The sequence below is a fragment of the Momordica charantia genome, assembly GCF_013281855.1.
Source record: "Momordica charantia cultivar OHB3-1 chromosome 9 unlocalized genomic scaffold, Mcharantia_2.0 BLBB01000009.1, whole genome shotgun sequence".
Classification (NCBI taxonomy): Eukaryota; Viridiplantae; Streptophyta; class Magnoliopsida; order Cucurbitales; family Cucurbitaceae; genus Momordica; species Momordica charantia.
This window is the reverse complement of record NW_028275167.1, coordinates 15,417,078-15,441,668: the sequence shown is the minus strand read 5'-3', so window position 1 is coordinate 15,441,668 and position 24,591 is coordinate 15,417,078. Positions and strand designations below refer to the sequence as shown.

At 38.4% G+C, this 24,591-nt stretch overlaps 2 protein-coding genes across 2 annotated transcripts in view; one reads left to right on the top strand and one right to left on the bottom strand.

Moving 5' to 3' along the window:
* The window catches only part of LOC148209060 (uncharacterized), an 80,613-nt gene that overhangs the window by 47,980 nt on the left and 8,042 nt on the right, over nucleotides 1-24,591 (top strand).
* On the bottom strand, nucleotides 2,865-8,074 carry LOC111024130 (Ribophorin I). Its single transcript, XM_022301741.1, has 9 exons — nucleotides 7,898-8,074; nucleotides 7,499-7,543; nucleotides 6,744-7,375; nucleotides 6,315-6,462; nucleotides 5,031-5,210; nucleotides 4,852-4,920; nucleotides 4,207-4,296; nucleotides 3,902-4,052; nucleotides 2,865-3,049 (listed from the first exon to the last, which is right to left on the bottom strand). The coding sequence occupies exons 1-8, from the start codon at nucleotides 8,057-8,059 to the stop codon at nucleotides 3,924-3,926; spliced, it is 1,455 nt and encodes a 484-aa protein (XP_022157433.1). The 5' UTR covers nucleotides 8,060-8,074; the 3' UTR covers nucleotides 2,865-3,049; nucleotides 3,902-3,923.

The following is a 24,591-nucleotide window of genomic DNA, read 5'->3' as shown; positions in this document are numbered from 1 at the left end:
TGAACTTAGGCCTTCCTATTTGAACCCCTCGGAGCATGCTTGTTTGATTGGTCACAAACTCGTGAAGTGTTTCCAGCCTCGAGCATAGTGAGTCATCTGTCTGCTCAAGGTAACGACTGCAAAGGTAATCCCTCTAACCTTGGCCTTTCGGGTTGAACCAACTATACGATTGGATTCAAGTGACTTGTGGCTCGAGTAGCTCAATACACTTGGGTTGTCACGTATCATCTTATCCTACTCAGACTTGATCTTCAGCTATCTCGACATCAATTTCACATTGGATGCCGTTGTTTCCATTCAAGCCTCTCCGATCTGTGGAGTTTGCAAAGTTCGCTGGCTAAACCATCTCGGATTGATTAGATAACGGGATGACTTAAGTTGTCCCTTCCCACAGACGGCACCAAATTTTTATGCAAGGATTTGCACAACGTCAAACTTGGTCAAGCTCAAATGCGGTCCTCGCTCCAACTAAGAACTCACTAGGAAGACCTACACAAGAGGGCAAAATCTCTTACGCTCAAGCCAGTAAGTCGCTCGGACTCAATATTAAGTTTGAGGAGAAATTCCATACCTAATGGTGAAATGAGACCCTCTATTTATAGGTTTAGGCTTTGACAGGGGTTAGAACAAGCGGTTACCATGGTTGGAGTTAAGATCGGAACTGTCGGGTTTGAGCAGATTGAACCCGGACGTTTTTACTCGTATTGATAACTTAATGTTGGAGATAATGGTGAAGTCATCTATCTCGGAGGGTTCCGACGTAGAGCTGCATGAGACATGGTTTGGAGGCATCTCCCCTCGCAACGAATCGCTGTCCTCCACGTGGCAATTTGGTTTCTATCCCCAAACAGAGATGTCAATTGCAACTATCTAGAACGGGTATTTGCTCTCCACTACCTTGAATGTAGATTTGCATGTAGCATATGTAACGACAGAACGGGTGTTTGCACCTTCGTAGTTTTTAATATGCTCCACTATTCTACGACCAAGACCTGCAGAATTAGAGGTGAGTGATAATCGATTTTTCGATAAATTTTGGGACCGAAGTAGCTTTTCTGTTCTTCAGCATCAATCACCGATGGTTGAGCCCCGTGTAATCTCTATAGCACGTAGGACCCACGAGATTTATTGTGTTTAGATTACATGTGCACAAAATATTTATTTTAACTCAATAATCTTTATTTCGGGGAATATTATTGTGTTTAGATTACAACCTACACAATATCCTTTTGGTTTCTCTCAGATATGGTCAAAACTAAAACAACATTAGGCAGATGCGCAAGCCAAAGGCTACAGCGGAGTAACTCCTTCAAGAACAAAAGGGAGGAAATTATGCACAATATTACTGGATAGTGAGGAGGAGATTGTCGTATGATCTACACACAGGATATATATTTAAATTTACATATATGTGTGACTAATTCGTGTATATGTAGGCTGAGACATCTCTTACTCCACGGATGTTTGTATTGAGACTGGTATGGACTCAATATTATGATAAATGACTGAATATTTTGATGTTCACGTTAATTCAATATGTTTCATACATTTGGGTTCGGATATTGTCACCATATTTACTTGTACATCTTGGTATTGGTAGGTTTGTGATGAGGTGTTAGTAATTATAGTTAGGTTCTAAAATATAGCCCAACAGTGTAATGGTTTGTATAAATATGAATGCAAAACAGTGCTAGGGTAATAGTTTGATAACGTTCTAAAATATAGCCCAACAGCGTTAGGAACAAGATTAACTTACAATATAATCACAATGATCAAAACGTAGAGAACAATCAGAAGCCATGAGCCAAAGGATCTTCCAGTCACTAAGGGCTTGTTTGATAACGTTCTCGTTTTTGTTTCTCGTTTTCGATTTTTTTTTAGAAATCTAAATATTTTGCAACTAACTTTGTTTCTTATTTCTTTTTATTTGGAAACATAGGATGTTAGAGCCATACAATTCATTTTTCTTCATTAAAAGTGAAGAAACGGGAACAAGAAACCGGGACGTTACCAAGCCTTAAATTACCTATACATTAAGTCATTCTCCATCAAAATCTAGTTTCTAAAATTTTTGTTTATGTTGAGTAGAGAGAGAAGATTTGATTTTAACATCACCCACTATAATTATAGCGGGGAACAAAAAGATCCGGTCACTATTTTTCATCAAAATCTAGTTTCTAAAATTTTGGTTTATGTTGGGTAGGGAGAGAATATTTTATTTTTAATTAAGTTCAAAACATGATTCAAAATAGCTAGAATTTCGGTTTATGTAGGATAGAGAGAATGATGTGAATCACTAATATATAAGGGGTAAAATTGACAAATTACATGCTAAAGTAATATAGGAGGCATAAAATAGACGTCATGTATGTACCGCTACTCAGGATATCATCTTTTTTTTTTTTTTTTGCATTTGTTTGAATACAGTTTTGGTCAATTACCTAAAGCCCAAAACTTTTTTTTGACAAGTACCACTGCATTTGTTTGAATACAGGATATATTTAGGCTTTATATGAGTTATAATTGTTTACCTTTTGTATATCCAGTAAACACAATTGCTTTGAGCCCTCTCTAGGAAATGGAAATAACCGATAAGTTTTTTTTTTTATATCGAAATAACTAAAAAGTTAATTACATAATTATAAACAGGCTCTTTTGATAGAGGAATAACTATAGAACATGTGATATCAAGTACAATTTTATCATCATTGAAACTATTAAGTGATTTTTTTTTCTTTTTTTGAAAGGTTTTGTTATTGACTATGAAGTGAAATTTGGTATTCTTAGTTGTAGAAAATGAAAATTTGAGAAAGAATTATAGAAAATAGTTGTGTTATGTATGAAAAATCTGTCTATAAAGGTGATTTAGAAATCTGAGGCTAAATTTAAAATCCAAAAACATATTTTCCGCAAACAGTGAGTTGAATTATATAGTCCTAATGATAAGGGAGATGATTGGGCTTTCGGCCCAACAGAAGGAATATCGGCCCAATAATGGAATCCAAAATTTTCTACAAGGTAATTTTTCCCCTCACTACTCCGCTGTCCCCTGAAAATAAGAAAGGAGTGAGATTAGAAATTTTGAACGATTCTTAAAAATAGTATTTTTTAAGAAACTTTTTTCTTTACAAATTTAATCAAGTACTTTGATCATATACCCAAACGTTGTAATCAAAATATGTGTTAGTCTCTATAAAATAGGTCGATATTTTTGGTACCAAAATGAAAGAATACACAAGGGGTACACAAAAAATAAAATAAAAACACAACAAAAGGAACCAACTTAGAAAGGGTTAAATCTAATAAAATAAGACCTAACGAACAAGTACAAAAATTCTTAACAACCGAAGCCCAAAGAGAAACATGAAATATAATAAGAGACTAAACCTCGTTCCAAGATCTTTCCAACCCTTTAAAAATTTTATTGTTTCTCTCTATCCACAAGAACAAACCTCGGCCAACCAAAGAAAAGGTTTTGTTTAAAAATATTTTATGTTTCAACATTTTTCGTATCTTTTCCATTAATGGATGTCTAAGTGTAACTTAAGGTAAGTTTACATAAGCATGATACCAAGTGAATTGAGTGAGATTTAAAGAAATAAATAGAATAGGTGCAATTGAAAAGTGTTGAAACCTAAGAGACAGAATTTAAAATTTTTAAATAATAGGGGACTAAATTGAAAAAATATACTAAAACATACATTTCTCAAAAATTGATTTGAACCGTAATAAAACAAGTTTCACAATCATAAAAATCACTCGAAACTTCATCTAACCTATGTCATTGGTGGGGCATATGATTTTTCAGCAAGCTTATTAAGTCAATAAAAATGCACCAACAAACATTGAATAATTATATTAATGAAATTTAAAATTGGCTTCTAAGGAAGTGAAAACGGACCTTTGGCATTGGCAATTATGAATCACTGCATCTTGCTAATGGAAAGATCAATGTGTAAATAAGCCACACAAGCCACGAAAAAGAAGAAGAATGCAGACACCAACATCAGTGGCTCAGCCAGCATGAAAATTGGGTTGAAACTGTAATAGACCTGCCAAAAGATAATAAAAATCATATAAAAATATGTAATACCGACAAAAAGGAAGGAGAAAACATAATCTGAACCAACAATAAACGAAGTTATTTCAAATGACTATAGTACTTCACATTCACAGATTAAAATACAGCTATATTTTGCAGCTTACCTGGAAAGCAGCGTTACGTTCAGGTACTACGTTTTTCTTTTCTAGCACAACCACGGTCCTTCCCACGACATCCAGATACGAGTACTTCTTCTGCAAAGATCAAGATAAACTTTTGGTTTAACGTCATGGCGTAGTAAGTAAAAGGAAACAGATATATTTCCATGCACAGCTCAACAGTAAATGCCAAAGACAATTCAATAGTCAATACCTAAGAAGCATATATACTGACACGAGACGTGACATGTCAATTTTTTAAAATCTAGGAAAATGATACATATATTAAAATATACATTTCCTAAAGATATATTATTTACCAAGGAAATTCAATGTCAATAAACTTATGCATTTATATGCAAAAAGAATAAGTTTGATTTCACTCTCAAAATTTATTATTTTATCCTATATTACATAAAATGTTTGACACAAGCTTAACAAGTTCGGGATCCATATTCACTATGTACGTATGACACATATCTATTAGGGTAAGAAGTGTCCAATATGTGTCCAATACATGTTAGAGTGTCAGAGTTTCAAAAACGTGTCAAACATGCATAAGTTACCAAACTGAAATGTCAGTACTTCTTAGGTCAATACTAAATGGTCATATCAGTCATACTTCTACAACAAATTTTTAGAAACAGTTACCTCTAGGTGTTGCTCCACTTGGAAAGGAACCACAGCAAAAGGGCCTGTGGATCCCTCGGGTAAAACAACCTGGAGAACAGGTAACAAGTCATTTATCCGGGTCGGGACACTATCATACAAGTAACACATGAATGAATATCAGATAAAGGAAGAATATGTGGTCACAGAGCTAAACCCACCTTCATGGTCAACTTGTCAACCACAGTATCAGTAAGAGGACAACCAAAGCTGAAGTTGAGGTACCTTCTCCCATCAGGTGACTCGAAAAGGAAATCTTGCAATGGTAGCCCATAACCAATGACAAAAGTAGCTTTCCATCCACCAAACAAAGGATACCGTGGTTCAATTTCAAGTTCAGACTGCGAAACACAAAATTCTTCAAGTTAAATTACATGGGGAAAGAAAACCAAGATGTTTCAAACGATTTTAAAAATTTGTTGATGTTTCAAACGATTTTAAAAATTTGTTGATGTTTCAAACGATTTTAAAAATTTGTTTATTCAGCTATTATAGGTGTAAGATTCACGTGACGTTAGATTTCCATTATGTATGCCGTAATTTGTAAGCTCCTTAGCTCCTTAGGAAGTAAAATGATTTAAAGGCGTGAATGGTGCGAATCCTTTTATTGGTCTAATACCAATTGAACTTGATTTTCTAACGAACAATAATAAATAATTGTAATGGTTATTTCTCCATTCTGCTTTTGGCAAATAAATTTAAAGACTGTATCAGAACTTCTATTCTCATTCTCACTAATCTCATTCCAAGAGACTTGCACTCCTGATTTCTAATTCCTCCATAAACCTGTGTCTATTACAAAATGAAAGGCCCAAATCATTACTTGTAATACACAATTGAAGAAACTTGTTGAACCAAAACTTCTAGCAAAGTTTTTCCTTTTTGATATTTGCGTGTCCGGACAAGTTTGCACGCACCTCAATTAATCTCACAGGACTATTACCTCACCCTACAATATTGGTTGCTAAGGAAACTAGTAGGATTTTAAATCCTAGGTAAGTGGCCACCATGATTTGAACATATTCCCTCAAATTTCTTTACTTTTTCATTGGCTCAATGACTACTAGGCCAACCAAGTGACTTCCTAACAAACTTTATTTTGAGTATAAGGGTGGAGATTTGAACCTCCAACCTTAATGGAAGGAGTAGATGCCTTAACAAGTTGTGCTCACGTTGGCATTTCCCAGCAAACATTATTCTCAATCCTAATATGTAATATCATCTTATGTCAAACCATGGAACATGTAATCACTTAATAACAGAACCTTTTTTCACCAATCCCTAGTTATTGAAAACTATAAAGTTTCAGCCTAGCTAAATCACGAAACGTATTGATCCAACATTCTATTTTAAAATGGTGATAAGATATATATACTGCATAAGTTCCTAACATCATCCTACTCCTACAGCAAGAAAATTTTAAAATACAGCAAGGTCAGGGTCACCTTCTGAAAATCTGTGCGCAAATGCGATGACGATATATTTCCTATTTCATCTCGGTAGTAAACAGAATGAACTTTAGGGGGTAATCTTGCAAGTAGATGTCGGAATGAAGAAACACCGCTACGAGATGGTTTAGATTGATATTCAACCCTGAAAAAAAAACATTATCAACAAGAATAGAATAGACCAATCAAATGGAATTGATAGCAAAAAAGCATGAGGGTTAGGGAAGGTACATTATTATCATAAATGGCTAGTAAGAACAAGAAGTTACCATGTTTTCCCATTCTATATCGTAAAATGAATGATGACCACACAATTTGGTGGCAGAACAGTCAGACAAAAGAAAGTAAGGACAAGGCATACAAACATTTCATAGCTTTCAAAAGGGTAATCACATTAAAGTATTATGCAATTAGATAAATTCTTACCTTGAAAAAACACCCTTGTGTCGAGCACCGGTGTGAGCCAATTTGTAATGCTCAGTAACCTGAATGCTGCCCCAGTGTGATATTTCAACTTCACGCACAAGTTCCTCAACAACAGCAAATGGATAATTATTCTCAAAATGTAACATTATGGGTAAAAATGAATAAGGAGGGCGATCTTCATACGGTCCGTATCTAATTTCTTTGCTGATACGGTTAGTGGGTTCCAGTTTTGTAAATGATTCCACCTTAGTGCTTGGGGTCTTAATAAAAGTTGACTGCTGTTTAATATGATAGGGTGACAATACAAATGCAGTATCATGGTAATAGACCAACTGAGGTTCAGATTGGCTAATCTCTTCTGGAAAAGGTTTAAGAGTATGCGTAGACATATAAAGGACTTCAAAGGTTGCAGTTGCCCCAGGGCTTAATGGATCGAGCAATGATATAGAGAAACCTTTAGCTCCATTAGGTGCATCAAGTAGCTCAATTGGTTTTACATCAAGGGGAACATAAGATCTTTTCTTCTTTTTTCCAGTAGCAATAGCAGCCTTAACTACTGCCAGATGATCAAATTCTGTTGGCGGAAAAGCAAGAAGGACATCTGAAGCCGGCAAGGTTCCAACATTTTCCACCTTAAAAATAAAATAAAATAAGAAACAAAATACAGTAAGATGCATGTGAAATAAAGCATTTACAAGTCAAGAGGGAGTTCTGGTCTGGGGGTATCCAATCAGATAAAAACAGAGAGAAATTACCTTCAATGTAAGGAAAACCCTCACGATATGAGAAGTCAAGTCAATCTGCATAAATAATGGCCACAGTTTAGCATATCGAAAACAACATCAAAGGACATATTAAGGGAAACAATTCGAGCATGCATTTCTGAAAACTCAAAAATTGGAACCAGAGTGCCGAAATTATTTATTCCGCAGTCTAATTTAAATATTACATCCATATCTAAGCTAATCACTACTTCCCTTTGTTCGTTTAATTTATTTTACCCCTCAATTGGAATTTGCTAAGAAACAAACAGATGTCAAATCCTGGAGCGGACTAAATTTTAGATAAGGAAATTAGCGCCTCCAAAACAAAACTTAAAATCAAACAATAAAGAATTCGAGCTCATCAAAGTAAATAAGAGATTGGAATTTTACTCTTTTCTCTGCGTTGAGGATCTGAAGCTGGTGAGAAGAAGCGGAGGTCAGTAAGGAGACATGAGCGAGGATCGAGAAGACTAGGGCTAGTCGAGCTTTCAGCAGAGTTTCCATGGCCACTTCGTCTTCTACGGTACAACCAAAATTTTCAACGACCTGCATCAGACAACACACTACAAGAGTCTGCACCTTGGGCCGGGCCAGATGAAAATTATGGGCTCATTGAGCCTAAGATTCTTCTTTTTGCGGAATTTTGCTACTTTAGGTGGGTGCCAAACCCACTTTGAACAACGGTATGACTAAAATTAATAACACATTTTAATGATTTTATTATTAATAATCTTGAGACAAATATATCCTTATAACCAATTAGGTATATAGGCATACTTTTAGAGATTTAGGATTTTTAACAAATAGCAAAAACAACCAACTTTAATGTTAGGAATCAACTATATCTAATAAAAAATGAATGAAATTAAAATAATTAACTTAAAAATAATTTAAAATTGATAATCAAAATTTGAAATTAGATTTAGGAAAAAATTTGTTATAAATGTGTTGAGGTAGATTTTGAAATTTATCCCTCTAAAATCTTAAATTTCCAAATGAAATGGTAAATATGATTATTACTAGGTAAATCGGAAAATTTAAGTCTTACCTTTGACTTAATCAGAAAAGTTGGGTTTAGGAGCATCTCCATCTTCTCCCATATTCTTTACTTCACGCGCCCTCACACCATCCCATCTAAACTCATAAAAAAAGTATTTGCCTCCGGCGTCAATCTCATGGACTGTATACTGCATGTACACATACGTTCTTGCACGATAACATTTGGTAAATATACACATATACAGCAAAACTACAGTATCAATAAATATATATACATTACTTAGATTTTTCTCAATCAACTTTTATGCGAATGACAGAATGAATTCCTTGCGTTTATGGCGAGATGTGGTGTGTACTGATGTCCCACTCCCATTCATGGTGTAATGGGAGTATCTACAATAATGTTATCTAGTGTCGACTACATTTGTATCGCACTCTCATAGCTACAGTAAATGTTGATATTTACATTCGTTCGGAATGGTGTCCTACTCCCACTTATGGAGTTGGTATGAGTATCGATGACAATGCAATACTCTCTCCCCAACTCATTCGACAGCATAGTTAAAAACCATGTGACATCCCTATCTTCAGCTAGTCTAATAATAAGAGATTTATCACTATCATTCTTAACCAACAATATGAATGCAACTTTTTCCCGTCTGTTAAATGAATGTTCTTCCCAATGCCTCCAATAAGGTGGGACAACATAGAGTTCTTTCAAACTAACAGTTGAGAGATGTTGAATTGTTGTACACATTTTTTTCGTCCCACGTACCACCATATAGAATTATGATTAATACACAATTCGTTGTTGTAGAGAGAGAAGAGGAAGCTTAGAACAAGGAGGTACAGTAGAACAATAGTAGAAGGACGAGATGGGATACCGTAGAACAATGACGGATCGTTTAAATTAATTGAAATTCAAAACAAAAGAATTAAAATAATTAACTTAAAATCCGTTGAATGTAGGAAAACACAATTTAAATTCAAAATCAAGTTTTCTACATGGTTGAATATAAGGAACTTCCAAAAAACATTGAAAGGGTATCGTTGGAAAATCATTATATTTTTTAAAATTCCTAAAATATCCTTTAGACAATTTTGCAAAATTAAAAACAAATGGATATTGTTAAAATGATTGCCAAAATTGAGCCACCCACCTAAAATTCCCTTTAAAAAATAGTCATTAGTTTTAAATTTTGGACAAATTGTTGAAGGGTATTTCAGAGTTTTACAAAATATGGTGATTTTCCAACAATACCCTTTTCCATGTTTGTTTTGTTATATTCAACCACCCAATAAACTTTGTTTTGAATTCAAATTGTTTTTCCTACATTAACGGAACTTTAAGTTAATTATTTTAATTATTTTATTTTGAATTCCAGTTAGATTTGTCATGGTTCTACTGTCTCACATCTCATCATTCTGTCATTGTTCTACAGTATCTTCTTCTAAGCTCCATCTTCTCTTTTTGCAACAATAGATTGTGCAGACTTATTTGAGCGCGTATCATTATCAAATTAAGTTTCTGAATATTTTTTCGACGTTGAATTATTTCTATTCTCTTCGTTTGTGAAATCATCATTCACCCTTATTCTCTTCATCAAACTTTGTGTTATCCTTTTAAACATTTGATGAATTATGAAAAACCGAATGTCAATAAATGTATATACCAATTAAAGAATTATTAAACTTAGAAGGGCAGTACATGTATATATCATTATGCAACTCAATTATCAAAATTAGAAGGTCGATAAATGTATATACCAATAGAAGAATTATTAAATTTAGAAATACATGTATATATCACTATGCAACTGAATTAATAAAATTAGAAGGTCAATACATGTAAATACCAATTCAAAAAACATCAAAACTAGGATGTCAATACATGTATATATCACAATGCAACTCAATTGTCAAAATTACGAGTTCAATATATGTATATATCAAAATTCAACTCAATTATTAAAATTAGGAGTTCAATAAGCATTGGGTTCTCTTTACTTTGGGAGTATCTATAGAAGGGCGGTGGCCGGCAGTGGGTCATTTTCTGGGCAGGGGTGTTATACTCTCTGCTTTGTGGGTGAGGTAACTTGGTTTTTTCTTAGTTTGCAGGTTGGCCTAATCAATGGTAGAATCGCTCGGTCGTGATGTGGAAAGGTTGAAATTAACGGAGGATGAAAAAGGGAGTCAAGTCGAAATAGGGGATAATGTGATTTCCCATTGTGATAGTCATATGCTTAATAGTTTGCTTGCAAGATCCTAACAACACGCACTACTCATGGTGAAATCTTTCGTACTATGATCCCTCGAATTTGGGGTATAGATGAGGTGAGGATTAAGGATGTTGGAAGGAATGTTTTTGTCTGCCAATTCAGGAATTTAAGGGACAAGAGGAAGGTGGTGAATGAGGGACCATGGTTTTTTGATAAAGGGATTCTTTCATTGGAGGAGATGTGGGCTAATGCGAGTATTGGTGAGTTGGAATTTCGTTTTGTCTCTTTTTGGATTCACCTTCATGACCTTCTTGTTGCAAGTTTCTCTAAGGAGCTGGCAAAAGCTTTAGGGAATACCATTGGCAAGTTTGAGAAGTTAGATTGTGACGAGGATGGTTTATGTTGGGGACATTCCCTTCGAACGAAGGTTTCCATTGATGTGACCAAACCGCTTTGTCGAGGTGTATTTGTTAAGGTTGGCTCGATGGCAGATGAGTGGTGGATTCATATAACGTATAAGAAGCTCCCGGATTTTTGCTATGGCTGCGGAAAGTTGGATCATGTCCTTAAGGATTGTCTTGAACACCTTGACGAGGAAGGATCTCAACTCAGATCGTGGTTGAGGGAAAACCCTTTTTAGAGGAAATCTAGGAGACACGCTTTTGAAAGAGACGACCGACAAAGGAGTCGAGGCAGAGGGCGGAAAGGCAGAGGAATGGGGTCTTGGACAGATCTGAGCAACGAGGAGGAACAATAGAGCTCACTAGATGAGGGTAGCAGCTATGAATGACGGAGTGCAGTCCCTCGGGCGGTGTCTCCGACGACCTCCTCCGATGATGGTAATAATGGCAAGCGGGAGTTAAGGGACGCATTAATTACTGATAACGTCCGAGCTAATAAGGGATAATGGATAGAAACGGAAAATCCGATTAATATTGGAGCATATTTGGGGGATTTAATTGAGGAGATTGAGGGGAATATTAAAGATAATGGTGATCTGAGCATTAATTCATTCTTAAAGGAGTCCTTAAGCACAAAATTTAATGAGCCGAAGGCTAATGGGCCTGCCACTGGATCCATTATACCACAATCATTTGTGTCCAAGGAAAAAGATGAATGTTGTGGTTGAATTAAATTGGATATATTACGGTTTTGGCAATCCTCTTAATTTTGCCTGTAATTATGTCCTTTTATTTGTAATTTTCTCCCGAGTCTTTAGAGTTGCAATTAAGATGTAATTTGGTTAATTTGGAAGAGAGAAAGGCTGAAAATTAGCTTCAGACCCATTTGCGACAAAGATTTCGACCCGGTTCGATTTTCCTCCCTTTCGGTCCAGTTCGTGCTGTTTCAAGCCGGTTTTGGTTCTTGGAGGTTCGTTTCGAATTCTTGCAATGTGTTTTGGTCCGGTTTGAAGGGGTTCAAGGCTGATTCAAGCTTCTATAAAATTGTTTTTGTAATAATTTAGTTTAATTTAGCTGTAAGGATGCCAAAACCGGTCTAATTTCATTATTGATTTAATTATGCATTATGATGTATGAATTAAATGTTTTATCTTGAATGTGCATAATGTATGCCACTTAGATTTAAAATCCCAGCATAAGATTAAGCATGTATCATGCATTAGATATGTTATAAGTAACTATAATGTATAGTATGCATGATAAGTTCAAATTATGATTTGAATGTATGGTTATGGAGGATGCCTATTGTTTATAAGTGTTATAAAAGAGATAGACATTAAAATCCATAAAAAAGATAATATTCATGCTCACTTAGGGTTAAATGGCCAATGCAAAGTTTTCATAGGCAAAACTAGGTCGTTAACTCATAAACTGGTAAAACAAGAACACTCACCAGATAAAATCTTGTCTAAGGCTGGGGGTATTTAAGTTGACAGTTTATAGAACACCCCCTACCTGGAGATTGAATCGGTTCTTGAGTTGTGTTAACCAATTTCATGAGCATGCGTGAGTGGTGTGAGGTAATAAAATTGGTTCATCACCTAGATATCATAGGTTTAAATCCAATATTAGAGTTATATTTGGATCAAACACCTAGACTTAGGATATGTTTATTTAGCCTAAATATATGCCTAAGTGAAAGTATACCCTAAACCGTCTAGAACACTTCAGCTGGAGATTAGTAACGTACTATTAGCTCTAGCGTCCCTAAGAGTTCACAACGTGAGATCCATGCTTGGCTTCATGCCGCTCTGGGAGCGGCCTCCCTTCGAAGAGCGTTTGCATGGGTTATGAACAAGGTGAATACGGGAAGTAGTTCATAGTAAGTGGGTGAAGGATTAGTGTCAACAAAATCCTACGATCTCTTCCATTAGGTAGCACCATGAGAGTCCTATAATGCGCCTGCATGTTTGCCCTGGTGCGACCTTACCAATCGGAGGGTGGTATTATAGGATTCGAAACACCTCGAACTCCTAAAAGGATAGGATTTCTTAGATTCGTTTTCAATCTTGACTTTCCAATTTCGGGAGCATATTGATCCTAATCTTAGAAGTCTGAAAGTGGAAGGTCACACTTACAAGAATTACTAAGAGTTAGTATATTCTTGACCAAACCAAACGATAACTAAAGGCTATAGGAATAAGAGTTATTATGGTATTAACATTTAGTCAAGATTGTCTTGATTCAATGGAGGAATAGTCTGATGAGATGTGAATCCCGCAACGGAAGCGATGATTTTCATTCATAAATTTTGAGAAACAAAACAAAATGTGCAAAAATGAAATACAGGGGAAAGAAAAGGATTCCCTTTACCTTTGAAGAACTCTTCTTCAATGAATCCTCCTAACACCACCAAACGATCTTCCTTACTATCATCAGGGTGTGACGATCTTGCTTGTGGGAGCGTCAGTTTGGAACATGAGGGAGAATTGAGAGAGTGTTATTGAGAGGAATGCTTGAAAGTGCCTGTTCTGTTCTTAACAGAACCTTTCTGCAAAAACAAAAACCAAAAAAATTGTGACGTGGGGTAAGTCCCCACTCCGTTGCATTTTTGTAGGGGAGTTATATAGTAATTATAATTATATATATTAATATTATTAATAAATAATAATAAGTAATATATATATATATATATTTATTTAATCATATCACTTAATAAATAATAATTAATTATTAATCTAATTAACAATTAATATATATATATAAATCAAATAATAATTAAAACTTAATTATTTATTACAAAAATAGAATCATACTCTATAGCATTTCTCTCATATATCCTATAGTTGTAATGTACCTCTTATGCACATTATTTTTAACCTATATTTTTAATATGAATCATATTCATATTAATTTTATTTGAATCTCATTCAAATAATTTCTCTCATAATACATGGTTTTAATTAGAATTAACTACTATATATTATAATGTATCACTATACATATAATCCCTTGAGTAATTTGAACATTTTAAATTTTTTCAAAAACTTGATCCTCATTTTACCCGTTATGAGGTAACAATGGGACCTAATGGACCTACAGATTAGAAGCTCCAACAATGTGAGATTAATCGGTCAAACTCATCGACCAAGTTAATCAACATTCGTTAACTACGAGTCACTCAACTAAAGACCCACTCTTCTCACTGCAGAATGTTTTCGTTTCCATGGATATACGACCATTAATGACAAGTCAATCATTCACGAGTGCTCGTAACTCAAGCTGGGTCAAATTACCGTTTTACCCCTCAGTTACATCTTACTTCTTAAATACCACTACTCCTCTAGTGAACAACCGGGTTATGGTCCGACCAATAACTGGAAGTCCCTCTCGGGCCAGTGAGAGGGTGAGGCCACTTGTTCAAGTCCCGGAGTAAGCATTTAAGAGAACACTCATCTACTGCCTAAAGTCGGGGAGAAGTGAATTTCATCTTGTGAAGTTATGTTTCCAGCTCCTCAGTCGGTCTCGTCCCCAAAATGGTAGGAATATTGAGTCGGCGACTCGAGCCACTCTCACCCATACAGATCAAAAGACGAGTCCTGAGGGGTAGAAATCCATAACTCACTCAAGATTGAGAATGAGTTGCCTGGTCATTCTAAGAAATAGCAATTTGTTAGTTAACGTTGTTACATCTAAAAATTGACTATTTTGCGGTCTGGTCTTATACAAACTCATTATATAGGATACTCCTACTTGCATGTTTCCACACGAACGACCTGGATCGAGTGGTTTGTAACGTTTACAAAGTGGGCCGATCCATAGTGTTGCCAGGATAAGGTACCGGCCTTATCCATGTACTAGCATGAAATTTATCTGTTAATGAATAATGTCCTAAGACACCTCAAGAAGTTGAGGATATGAGACGCATACCCTATGCTTCATCAGTGGGCAGCTTAATGTAGCTATGCTATGTACTAGGCCTGACATTTGCTATGCATTATAGGGATGATCAGTAAGTATCAATCCAACCCAAGATATGATCACTGGACTGCTGTTAAGGGAATCCTCAAGTATCTTAGGAGAACGAGGGACTACAAGCTCGTGTATGACTCTAAAGATTTGATCCTAACAGGATATACTGACTCTGACTTCAAAACAGACAAGGATTTTAGAAAATTCACATCGGGGTCAGTCTTGACTCTTAACGGAGGAGCAGTAGTTTGGGGAAGCCTCAAACATGGATGCATCACAGACTCCACCATGGAGGCTGAGTACGTTGCAGCTTGTGAAGAAACAAAAGAAGCGGTTTGGCTTTAGAAGTTCTTAACCGATTTGGAAGTCGTTCCAAACATGAACTTGCGAATCACACTTTATTGTGATAACAGTGGCGCTGTGGAAAATTCTAAAGAAACTCGAAGTCATAAGAGAGGCAAACACATCAAAAGAAAGTACAAACTAATATGGGAGACAGTGCAACGAGGGGATGTGATCATCACAAAGATCGCTTCAAAGCACAACATTGCTGATCCTTTTACGAAGGCGGTCACAACTAAAGTGTTTTATGGCCATCTAGAGAGTCTAGGTCTTTGAGCATTGTACAATTAGTCTAGGGCAAGTGGGAGAAATGTAATGGGTATAATGTATGCCATAGTTTAATGTATTTGTCTCTTTGCTTTATGATTTTGTACACCCCACTAGAGTTTAGTTCAAGTGGGAGTTTGTTGGGTGTGTTGCCCTAAACTCGTAGTTTGGATTTATGTAAAAAAAAAGTTATATTCAATCAATTTGTTGTTGAATTCTTAGCATTACATTGTCCAAATCCAATAAACTAAACATCCAAGGTTATTATTATGTAACCGAGACAGTATATATACTAGGTATATATTTGATATTCCCTTGATATACAAGTAGGATAATGTCTCGAGAATAACATAAGCGGTCAATAGTATATGGATAAGGCTGGGTACCTTATCTCTTGGCAACACTATGGATATGACTCGCTTTGGAAATGTTACAGACGACCCGATCCTGATCATTCGTGTGGAGACATACGAGTGGGGGTATCCTATATAATGAGTTGGTATAAGACCGGACTGCGAAATAGTTAATCTTTAGATTTAACGCTGTTGACTAACAGATTGCTATTTCATATGATGACCACACAATTCATTCTCAATCCTGAGTGAGTAATGGACTCCTGTTCGTGAAGGCTTGTCCTTTAATCTGTATGGGTGAGAGTGGCCCGAGTTGCCGACTAAACATTCCTACCATTTTGGTGACGATATTGAGTGGTGAGCTGTGAACATAACTTCACAAGATGGAATTCAATCCTCCTCGACTTTAGCGAAGTTTATGAGTGTTATCTTAAATGCCTACTCCGGGACTTGAATAATGGGTCCCACCCTCTCACTGGCCTGAGAGGGTGTTCCGATTCTTGGTCGGACCATAACTAGGTTGTTCATTAGAGGAGCAGTAGTATTTAAGGAGTAAGATGTAACTCAGGGGTAAAACAATAGTTTGACCCAGCTAGACTTACGAGCACTAGTGTGATCTGCAGGTCATTAAGTCCCCTTGCTAGCTCACAACGGGTAAAACGAGAATCAACAATTATGAAATAATTTGACATGTTCAAATTATATAAGGGAATGTATATATTGTATATCGATACATTATATATAAACGTATATTAATTTTGGATAAAGATTCAAAATTAATACTTTATATTATGAGATAAATGTTTGAATAGGATTCAAATAAGTAATATGAATTGGATTCATATTAAAACTATGGTTATACAAGTGATAGTTTTTTTTTAATATAATTCAAATATATAGTTTTAATTAAAAGATAAATAATTAATTGTTAATTATTTATGTATTTATTTAGTTAATATTTGAATTTGATTAATTAACTACCAACAAAACAATGGATCTTCAGAAGGCGTATGACTCGGTGCATTGGGATTTCTTGTTTGGTCTGTTACTGGCCATTGGGACCCCGGCTCTCCTATGTTCTCTATTTTTCTGAATGGTTCGCTTGAGGGTTATTTTCCTGGTCGCTGTGGGCTCCGTCAAGGGGACCCTATTTCCCCTTATCTTTTTGTTATGGCCATGGAAGTGTTGTCACGTATGCTTAATCGCCCGCCGGCGGGGTTTTCGATATCATCCGAAGTGTGATCGGATTGGTTTGACTCACCTGTGTTTTGCTAATGACTTAATGATTTTTTCGCATGGGGATGTTGGTTCTCTTTCCTTTATTCGGGATTCTTTGGTGGAGTTTGAGGCGTTGTCGGCTCTTGTTGCTAATACTCGTAAGAGCTTTTTTTTTGGGGCCGGTCTTCCTCTTGAGGAGGTGCAGGGGTTGGCTTCTTTCTTGGGGTTTTCGGTGGCAACTCTCCCGGTGCGGTATCTTGGCGTTCCGCTCCTTTCTCGTTGGTTGTCTTTTCGAGATTGTAAGCCTTTGTTGGAGAAGATTAGTGCTCGTATTCGGAGTTGGTCGGCTCATGTGCTTTCTTTTGCTGGTCGTTTGCAGCTCATTCGCTCGGTGCTTCAGATTTTTCAGGTTTACTGGCCCAGTGTTTTTGTTCTTCCAGCCCGGCTGGTGCATGAGGTGGAGCGTATTCTTCGCTTGTTTTTGTGGAAGGGTTGTGAGGGTGGGTCCTCTGGGGCGAAGGTGGCTTGGTCTGAGGTTTGTCTTCCTCTTAGGGAGGGGGGCTGGGTGTTCGCCACTTGTCCTTGTGGGATTGTGTTGCTATTATGAAGTTGCTCTGGCTTCTTCTCATGCATGCTGGGTCGTTGTGGGTCGCTTGGGTGAAGGCTTATGCTTTACGGGGTTCTTGTATTTGGACTGTCCAGCCTTCGCCTCGGTTTTCCTGGTGTTGGCGGGATATTCTGGGTGTCCGGGATTCACTCCGTCCTCTGGTGCGTACTGTTCTTGGGGATGGTCGGCTTTGTTTTGTGTGGCACGATCCCTGGTTTCCGGGGGGTCCGATTCACCCGAGGTGTGGGGATAGGGTCATCTATGATGCTACTAGCTCTTCTCTGGCTAAGGTTGCTGACTTTTTGCTCCCTGACGGTTCCTAGCGGTGGCCTCGTGTTTCGATGGATCTTATTGAGCTTCTCCCGGAGGTGACGTCGGTGCGAGCCGTGGTTGGTCAGGAGGATCGCTTTGTTTGGTCTCCCGCGGTGTCTGGCCTTTTTTCGGTCTCTAGTGCTTGGGGGATTCTTCGTCCTCGTCGTCCCCCAGTTCCTTATTTTTCCTTGTTATGGTTTGGTGGGAATATTCCTAAACATTTGTTTCTTTCTTGGTTGGCCATTCGTGATCGCCTATCTACGCGTGATCGTCTTCGCCAGTGGAATGCGTTGGTGCCTGCTACTTGTGTTTTTTGTGCTGGTTTGGAGTCTAGGGATCATCTGTTTTTTGATTGCCCTTATAGTAGAGCGGTTTGGGCTGGTATGATTTCGTGGGCCGGTTCGTCTCATCAGGTTTCATATTGGTCTACTGAGCTTTCTTGGATTTGTCATGTTAGTGCTGGGTCGTCTGTTCGGCGGCATGTATGGCGGTTAGCTTGGACTTCGACTGTCTCTCTCCTTTGGAGGGAGCGGAACCTTCGTATTCATGGTGGTCAGGGTTGCTCGTCGTCTGTGCTCCTTAGGGTCATTAAAGCTGAGGTGTATTTTCGTTGCACTACTTGGCTAGGGAGTTGTTGTAGGAGCTCTGAGCCTATGCTTGTCTTTGCTTCAGACTTATTTTCGTGATTTTGATTGTTCTCTTTACCTTTTGTTTGGTTGCCTTGATCTCGGGCTGTGAGATCCTCCTTATGCTTTTCTTGTTTTAATATATTTTATTTACCTTTGCAAAAAAAAAAAAAAAGATTATCGTTCTCATGGAGAAAAGTTCTTCAAAGTTAAAGGAAAATTGTTTTCCTCTGTATTTTTTCTTTTTCTGTGTGTGTTTTTGTTCTAATAAATTCAAGAATAAGATCCCTGTTTTTGCTGCGGGATTAACGTCCTTTCACAGGAGGCTCGCCACCCCACTCGAAGGTTCGCCATCTTCCTCTTTGACGGCTTCCTCGATCTGCATCGCCTTCTGCACCATCCTCCTCCTCCTCGGAGGCGTCTCCTCTGTCAGAAAACAGGTAGTTCTCCTCTTTCGAAGCATCTCCCCAATTGGAGAGCAAGTAGTTTTTTTCCCCGTCTAATGGATGCCCTCCTGGGAAGGTAGGGCCATCCTCCAAAGGGGTGTCAACTCGAATAGGGTCACTGTAGGAAAATCCAAACATTTTCTTATTGCCAGATAATTAAAGGGCAGGGTAGAAGAGAAGGCTGCAATGACACGAATGCGAGGCGGGCCCTCAATTTAAAGGGAATGAAGACGATCCCTAGCCGTTAGATCAAGTGTTTAGGTGTCGCTTTGGCACAGGTGCATCACCTCACGCTCAGCTAAAGATGAAACGACGTGCCACACGGCCCAACGAATTTGCCTGGAGACGCACGCGGCATAATGACAAAAATAATACCGAAGGAGTGGCGGTTAGGTAACCGGAGAACAATTCCTAGTGCCTCAAGATAAGATAATTAGTAACTTGACATGTTCGAAATCATTACGGAACACCGCGCCACTACATGTCTTGTGGGGACACTCAAAGTTCCAAGGCTACCCTCGAGTCTAGATTACCCACGTAGCAGCCACTCGGCTGCGTGACAAGCCTTTGGAGAACTGATATTCCAAGGCATTTCCCCGAGTAGAGGACCCAAATAGGGCTCTCACTCAGACGTATTCTTGCCTTTATAGGAACACTCAAAGTTCCAAGGCTGCCTCCAAGTCTAGAATAGCCCATGTGACAGCCACTCGGCCGTGACCAAGTCTCTAGAGAACTGATGTACCAAGGCATCTCCTCGAGTAGAGGAATCGACTATGGTTCCCACTCGAACATATTCCCTACCCTCTAGGAACACTTGAAATTCCAAGGCTGCCCCAGAGTTCGGATAGCCCCGTGGTAGCCACTCGGCGTGAGGAAACCTATGGAGAACTGATGTGCCAAGGCAGCTACTCAAGTGTAGGACCCGGCAAGGGCTTCCATTCTGACGCATTTACTGCCTTCTAAAAACACGCGAAGTTCAAAGGCCACCTCCGAGTCTAGATAGCCCACGTGGCAGCCACTCGGCCGTGAGCAAGCCTCTGGAGAACTGATGTCATAAGGCTTCTCTCTGAGTAGAGGGCCCAGCTAGGGCTCCCACTTTGATATATTCCCTACGTTCTGGGAACACTTAAGCTCCCAAGGCTACCATCAAGTCTAGGTAGCCCACATGGTAGCCACTCGACTGAGAGCAAGCCTTCAAAAGGATGATGTTATGAGACATCTGGCCAAATAAAAGACTCTGCCAGAACTCCTCCTAGGACCTATTCCGACACGGACACTCCCTAAAGACGTCTCAGATTTTGAATAACGCCCCATAGAAGTTTAGCAAGCTAAAAAAATCTTTGAAATTTTGCAGTGACTTCTCACCACAAAGGTAGCTAAGAAACCGCTAGGGGGAGGGCGAAAGCAGTCGGAGATAGAGACAAAGTAAAAGTGGAGCAAACAAATAATATAGCAGTAGAAGTCAAACTGTTTTCATTAAAATTAGCTAAGGTCACAAAAAAATAAATAATAAGGAGCAAAAAACAAAGGCCCATACAAGCAGAATATTAAGTATGTGAGGGGGGAGGAGCAAAAGATCGCTCAGTATCAGCCAAATCAACCTCGAGACTTGCAGACCGAGCAGACTCTTGTCTCAAATAATCCAAAGCGGTCTCATAGGGCTCCTGAGACCTCGACATAGCAGGCTCGGCCACTACCTGCCCCTCATCCACTTTAAGTAGCCTTTCCTCATCCTCTGAGAGACACAACTCCAACTCAAAGATCCTACAACACAAGAAGTGGCCTCTGCCCGAGCCATCTTCAGGTCCTCCGTGACCTTATTTCATGCAAGACTCTGATTCAGTCACTTGGGCTAGACGGGACCATATCTCCCCTTCAAGCTCACTGACGCGCATCTTAACCTTAGCTGTAGTTGCTCGATGTTGAGTACAGTATAACTCAATACAAAGAAGGGCAGCCCTTGTCTCTACCCGTGAAACATCTTCTAGGGCAACTTTCCTTTCGGATTGAAGCTGCTCAGCCTGATCATGCGTGATGGTTGATTAGCCAGTCTCATTCAGCAAGGCACGAAGGCGTTGGCTGCCAACTCATCTTGAAAAACTAGGGGACAGGGCATGGAAGCGACCGGCCAACTAGCAGAAGTAACCCAAAGGAGGCGTCAGAAAAGGGATAGGGATGATAAAAGGAAAGGAAAAAGAGGAGAAGGCACATAAACCGCCTTGAAGACCCTGTCACAACATTCCTCCTATATACAAAAAGGAGGAAGGACCTGTTCTGGGTCGATCATACAATGTGCCATCTCCTGAGCTGACTCTCGAATATCACCAATGTGGCAGTACGAAATCAAAAGAGAAGGCTCCAGAGGGAGGTCAAAGCAGGAACGCGTAACATCCACTGTCGTCGTCTCCTTAGGACGCGGAGAGGACATGTCAGATTGAGGATTCTCCCAAACGAGAGCGTCTTCTATAGTCTCGTCCTCTCGTTTCACCAAATTCGGTGTAGCCCACAAGGCGAGCACCGCCCCTCGATCAGTGGCAAAAGGATCCGAAGAAACTGCATCGCTCAAACTAGGCTCTACTATTTGAGTAATTAGAAAGGCTGGTTCCTCAACCGGCTGCACCTAACCTAGCCAAACAATGACGTTTTATTGGGTGCATCGTTTCCTCTAGTTGAGTCAGTATCTCCAAAGAAGGACTTCCCCCGTTGGGCTTTGTCTCGAGGGTTGAAGAAACAGTGGCCGTCGCACTGGTCGATGCGACACTCCAACTACTGTCGAAACCATTGGAGGAAGCTGGCCTGATTCGCAAGAGGGGATGAGCAACAAGCTCATGCCTCGAAAGAGAGACCGACGATGGTCTCACCAAACTGCACAAATATTTGAGGGTAAGGAGATGAAGGGATCAGATCCCGCTGCGGAAGCGCGCGAATGCGTGTGCTTCACGCAAGAGGGGATGAGCAACAAGCTCATGCCTCGAAAGAGAGACCGACGACGGTCTCACCACACCTGCATAAATATTCGAGGGTAAGGAGATGAAGGGATTGGATCCCGCTGCGGAAGCACGCAAATGCGTGTGCTTCAATCTTGTCTTAGAATTACAACAAAGAAAAGACATATAAGAATGAATAAAGGGGAAGTTAGTGATACATACCTTTGAAGACACTTCTTCAATGTAGACACCAACGCCACCACAAAGTCTTCCTCGCTATCCTCTGGATCTTAAGAACTCGGTTTGTGGGAACCGTCTTATAATTGAAAGGGATATCGAGAGATCGAGAGACAGATTTCTCGTTTGGAGTTTCCGAAACTCAAGCACTATTGAACTGAGCGAAATGAAGGGGAGAACCTCCCTTTTTATAAGGGAGGAAGAGTGGTGGGGAAGTCACAACTTCCCCACTCACTACTCTCCCACTTCCGACCATTAACGGTGGGAAGTGGAAAACCTCCCCCACTTGCCACCATGGGAGATTTTCGTCTCACTTCTTCCTTTCCCTTTTTTCTTTTTTTCTTTTATTTTAATTAAAAAAATTTTAATTAAAATAATAATTAATTAAATCTAATTTAATTAATTACAAAAAGAATTATCAATTTAATTGAATTAAATCTAATTTAATTTAACCAAATTAATATATCACATTAATTTAATTAATTTGATTAAATCATATTTAATCAAGTTAACCTTAAATTAATCAACCATATTAGTATTCATCTCTCTCATAATTTTGAATCAAATTCAAAGTTAACTTTATATTATAATGTATCAACATACATTATAATGATTGCATCTTATACAATTAACCTTAATTCTCTTTAACTAATTTGAACAATTCAAATTCTTTTCAAAACTAACTGTTCTTAACTACCCTTTACGAGCTAGCAAGGGGATCTAATGGACCTACAGATCAGAAGCTTCAACGATACGAGATTAATTGATTAAACTCATTAACCATGTTAATCAACATTTGCTAATTGTCGATCACTCCACTAAAGACCCACATTGCACTCTTCTCACTGTAGAATATTTTTCATCCATGGATTTTGACCATTAATAGTAAGTCAATCATTCACGAGTGTTCGTAACCACAGCTGGGTCAAATTACCGTTTTACCCCTATGTTACATCTTATGCCTTAAGTACCGCTGATCCTCGAGTGAACAACTCGGTTATGGTCTAACCAATAACCGAAAGTCCCTCTCGGGTCATTGAGAGGGTGGGGCCCCTTATTCAAGTCCCGGAGTTAGCACTTAAGAGAACACAATTCCATCTTGTGTAGTTATGTTCCCAGCTCCCCACTGAGTCTCATCCTCAAAATGGTAGGCATATTGAGTCGGCGACTCGAACCACTCTCACCCATACAAATCAAAGGACGAGCCCTAACAGACAGGAGTCCATAACTCACTCAAGATTGAGATTGAGTTACTTGTTCATCCTATTGAAATATTAATCTATTAGCTAACGGTGTTACAGCTAAAGATTAATTATTTCGTGGTCCGGTCTTATACGAACTCATTATATAGGATACCCTCACTTGCATGTCTCCACACGAACGACCTAGATCAAGTCATTTGTAACTATTACAAAGTGGGCCATATCCATAGTGTTACCAGGATAAGATACCCAACCTTATCCATATACTATAGACCCTTTAGGTTACTACTAGAACATTATCCACCTGTTTATCGAATATATACTGTATATATATACACTGTATATCAAATATATACGATGTATATTAAATATATACTGTATATCTGTTCTTTAGTGAAAAGCTAAATGGAGCACAGCTTAACTACCCAACTTATGACAAGGAACTCCATGCACTTGTGAGGGCTTTACAAGTTTGGCAACACTACTTATGGCCAAAAGAGTTTGTTATCCATACCGATCATGAAAGTTTGAAGCACCTCAAAAGCCAAACAAAGTTAAATCGAAGGCATGCTAAATGGGTGGAGTTCATCGAGACATTTCCTTATGTCATTCATTACAAAAAAGGTAAGGACAATGTAGTGGCCGATGCATTATCAAGGAGGTATGCTCTATTTTCTTCACTTAGTGCAAAAATTCTTGGTTTTAAGCATATGATTGAGTTGTACAAAGTTGAGAAATCGGAATTTTATGATGTGTATGAGCAATGTTTGGAAGGGAAAAATATACATGATTATCTTGTGTTTGACGGTATGCTTTTTAGGAAAGGTAAGCTTTGTATTCCTAAGTGTTCCATTCGGGAGTTGCTTGTAAAGGAGGCTCATGGGGGAGGACTTATGGGACATTTTGGAGAATTTAAAACATATAGCATGTTGTGTGAACACTTTTATTGGTTACAA

What these genes read in the sequence shown, in the direction of transcription:
- LOC111024130 (XM_022301741.1), bottom strand. Translation starts at nt 8,059, where the DNA reads ATGCAGGTCGTTGAAAATTTTGGTTGTACCGTAGAAGACGAAGTGGCC. An exon ending in GGGTTTTCCTTACATTGAAG is followed by an intron (nt 7,376 to 7,498) that starts GTAATTTCTCTC and finishes TTTATTTTTAAG; the next exon opens with GTGGAAAATGTTGGAACCTT. An exon ending in TTGACAAGTTGACCATGAAG is followed by an intron (nt 4,921 to 5,030) that starts GTGGGTTTAGCT and finishes CCTGTTCTCCAG; the next exon opens with GTTGTTTTACCCGAGGGATC.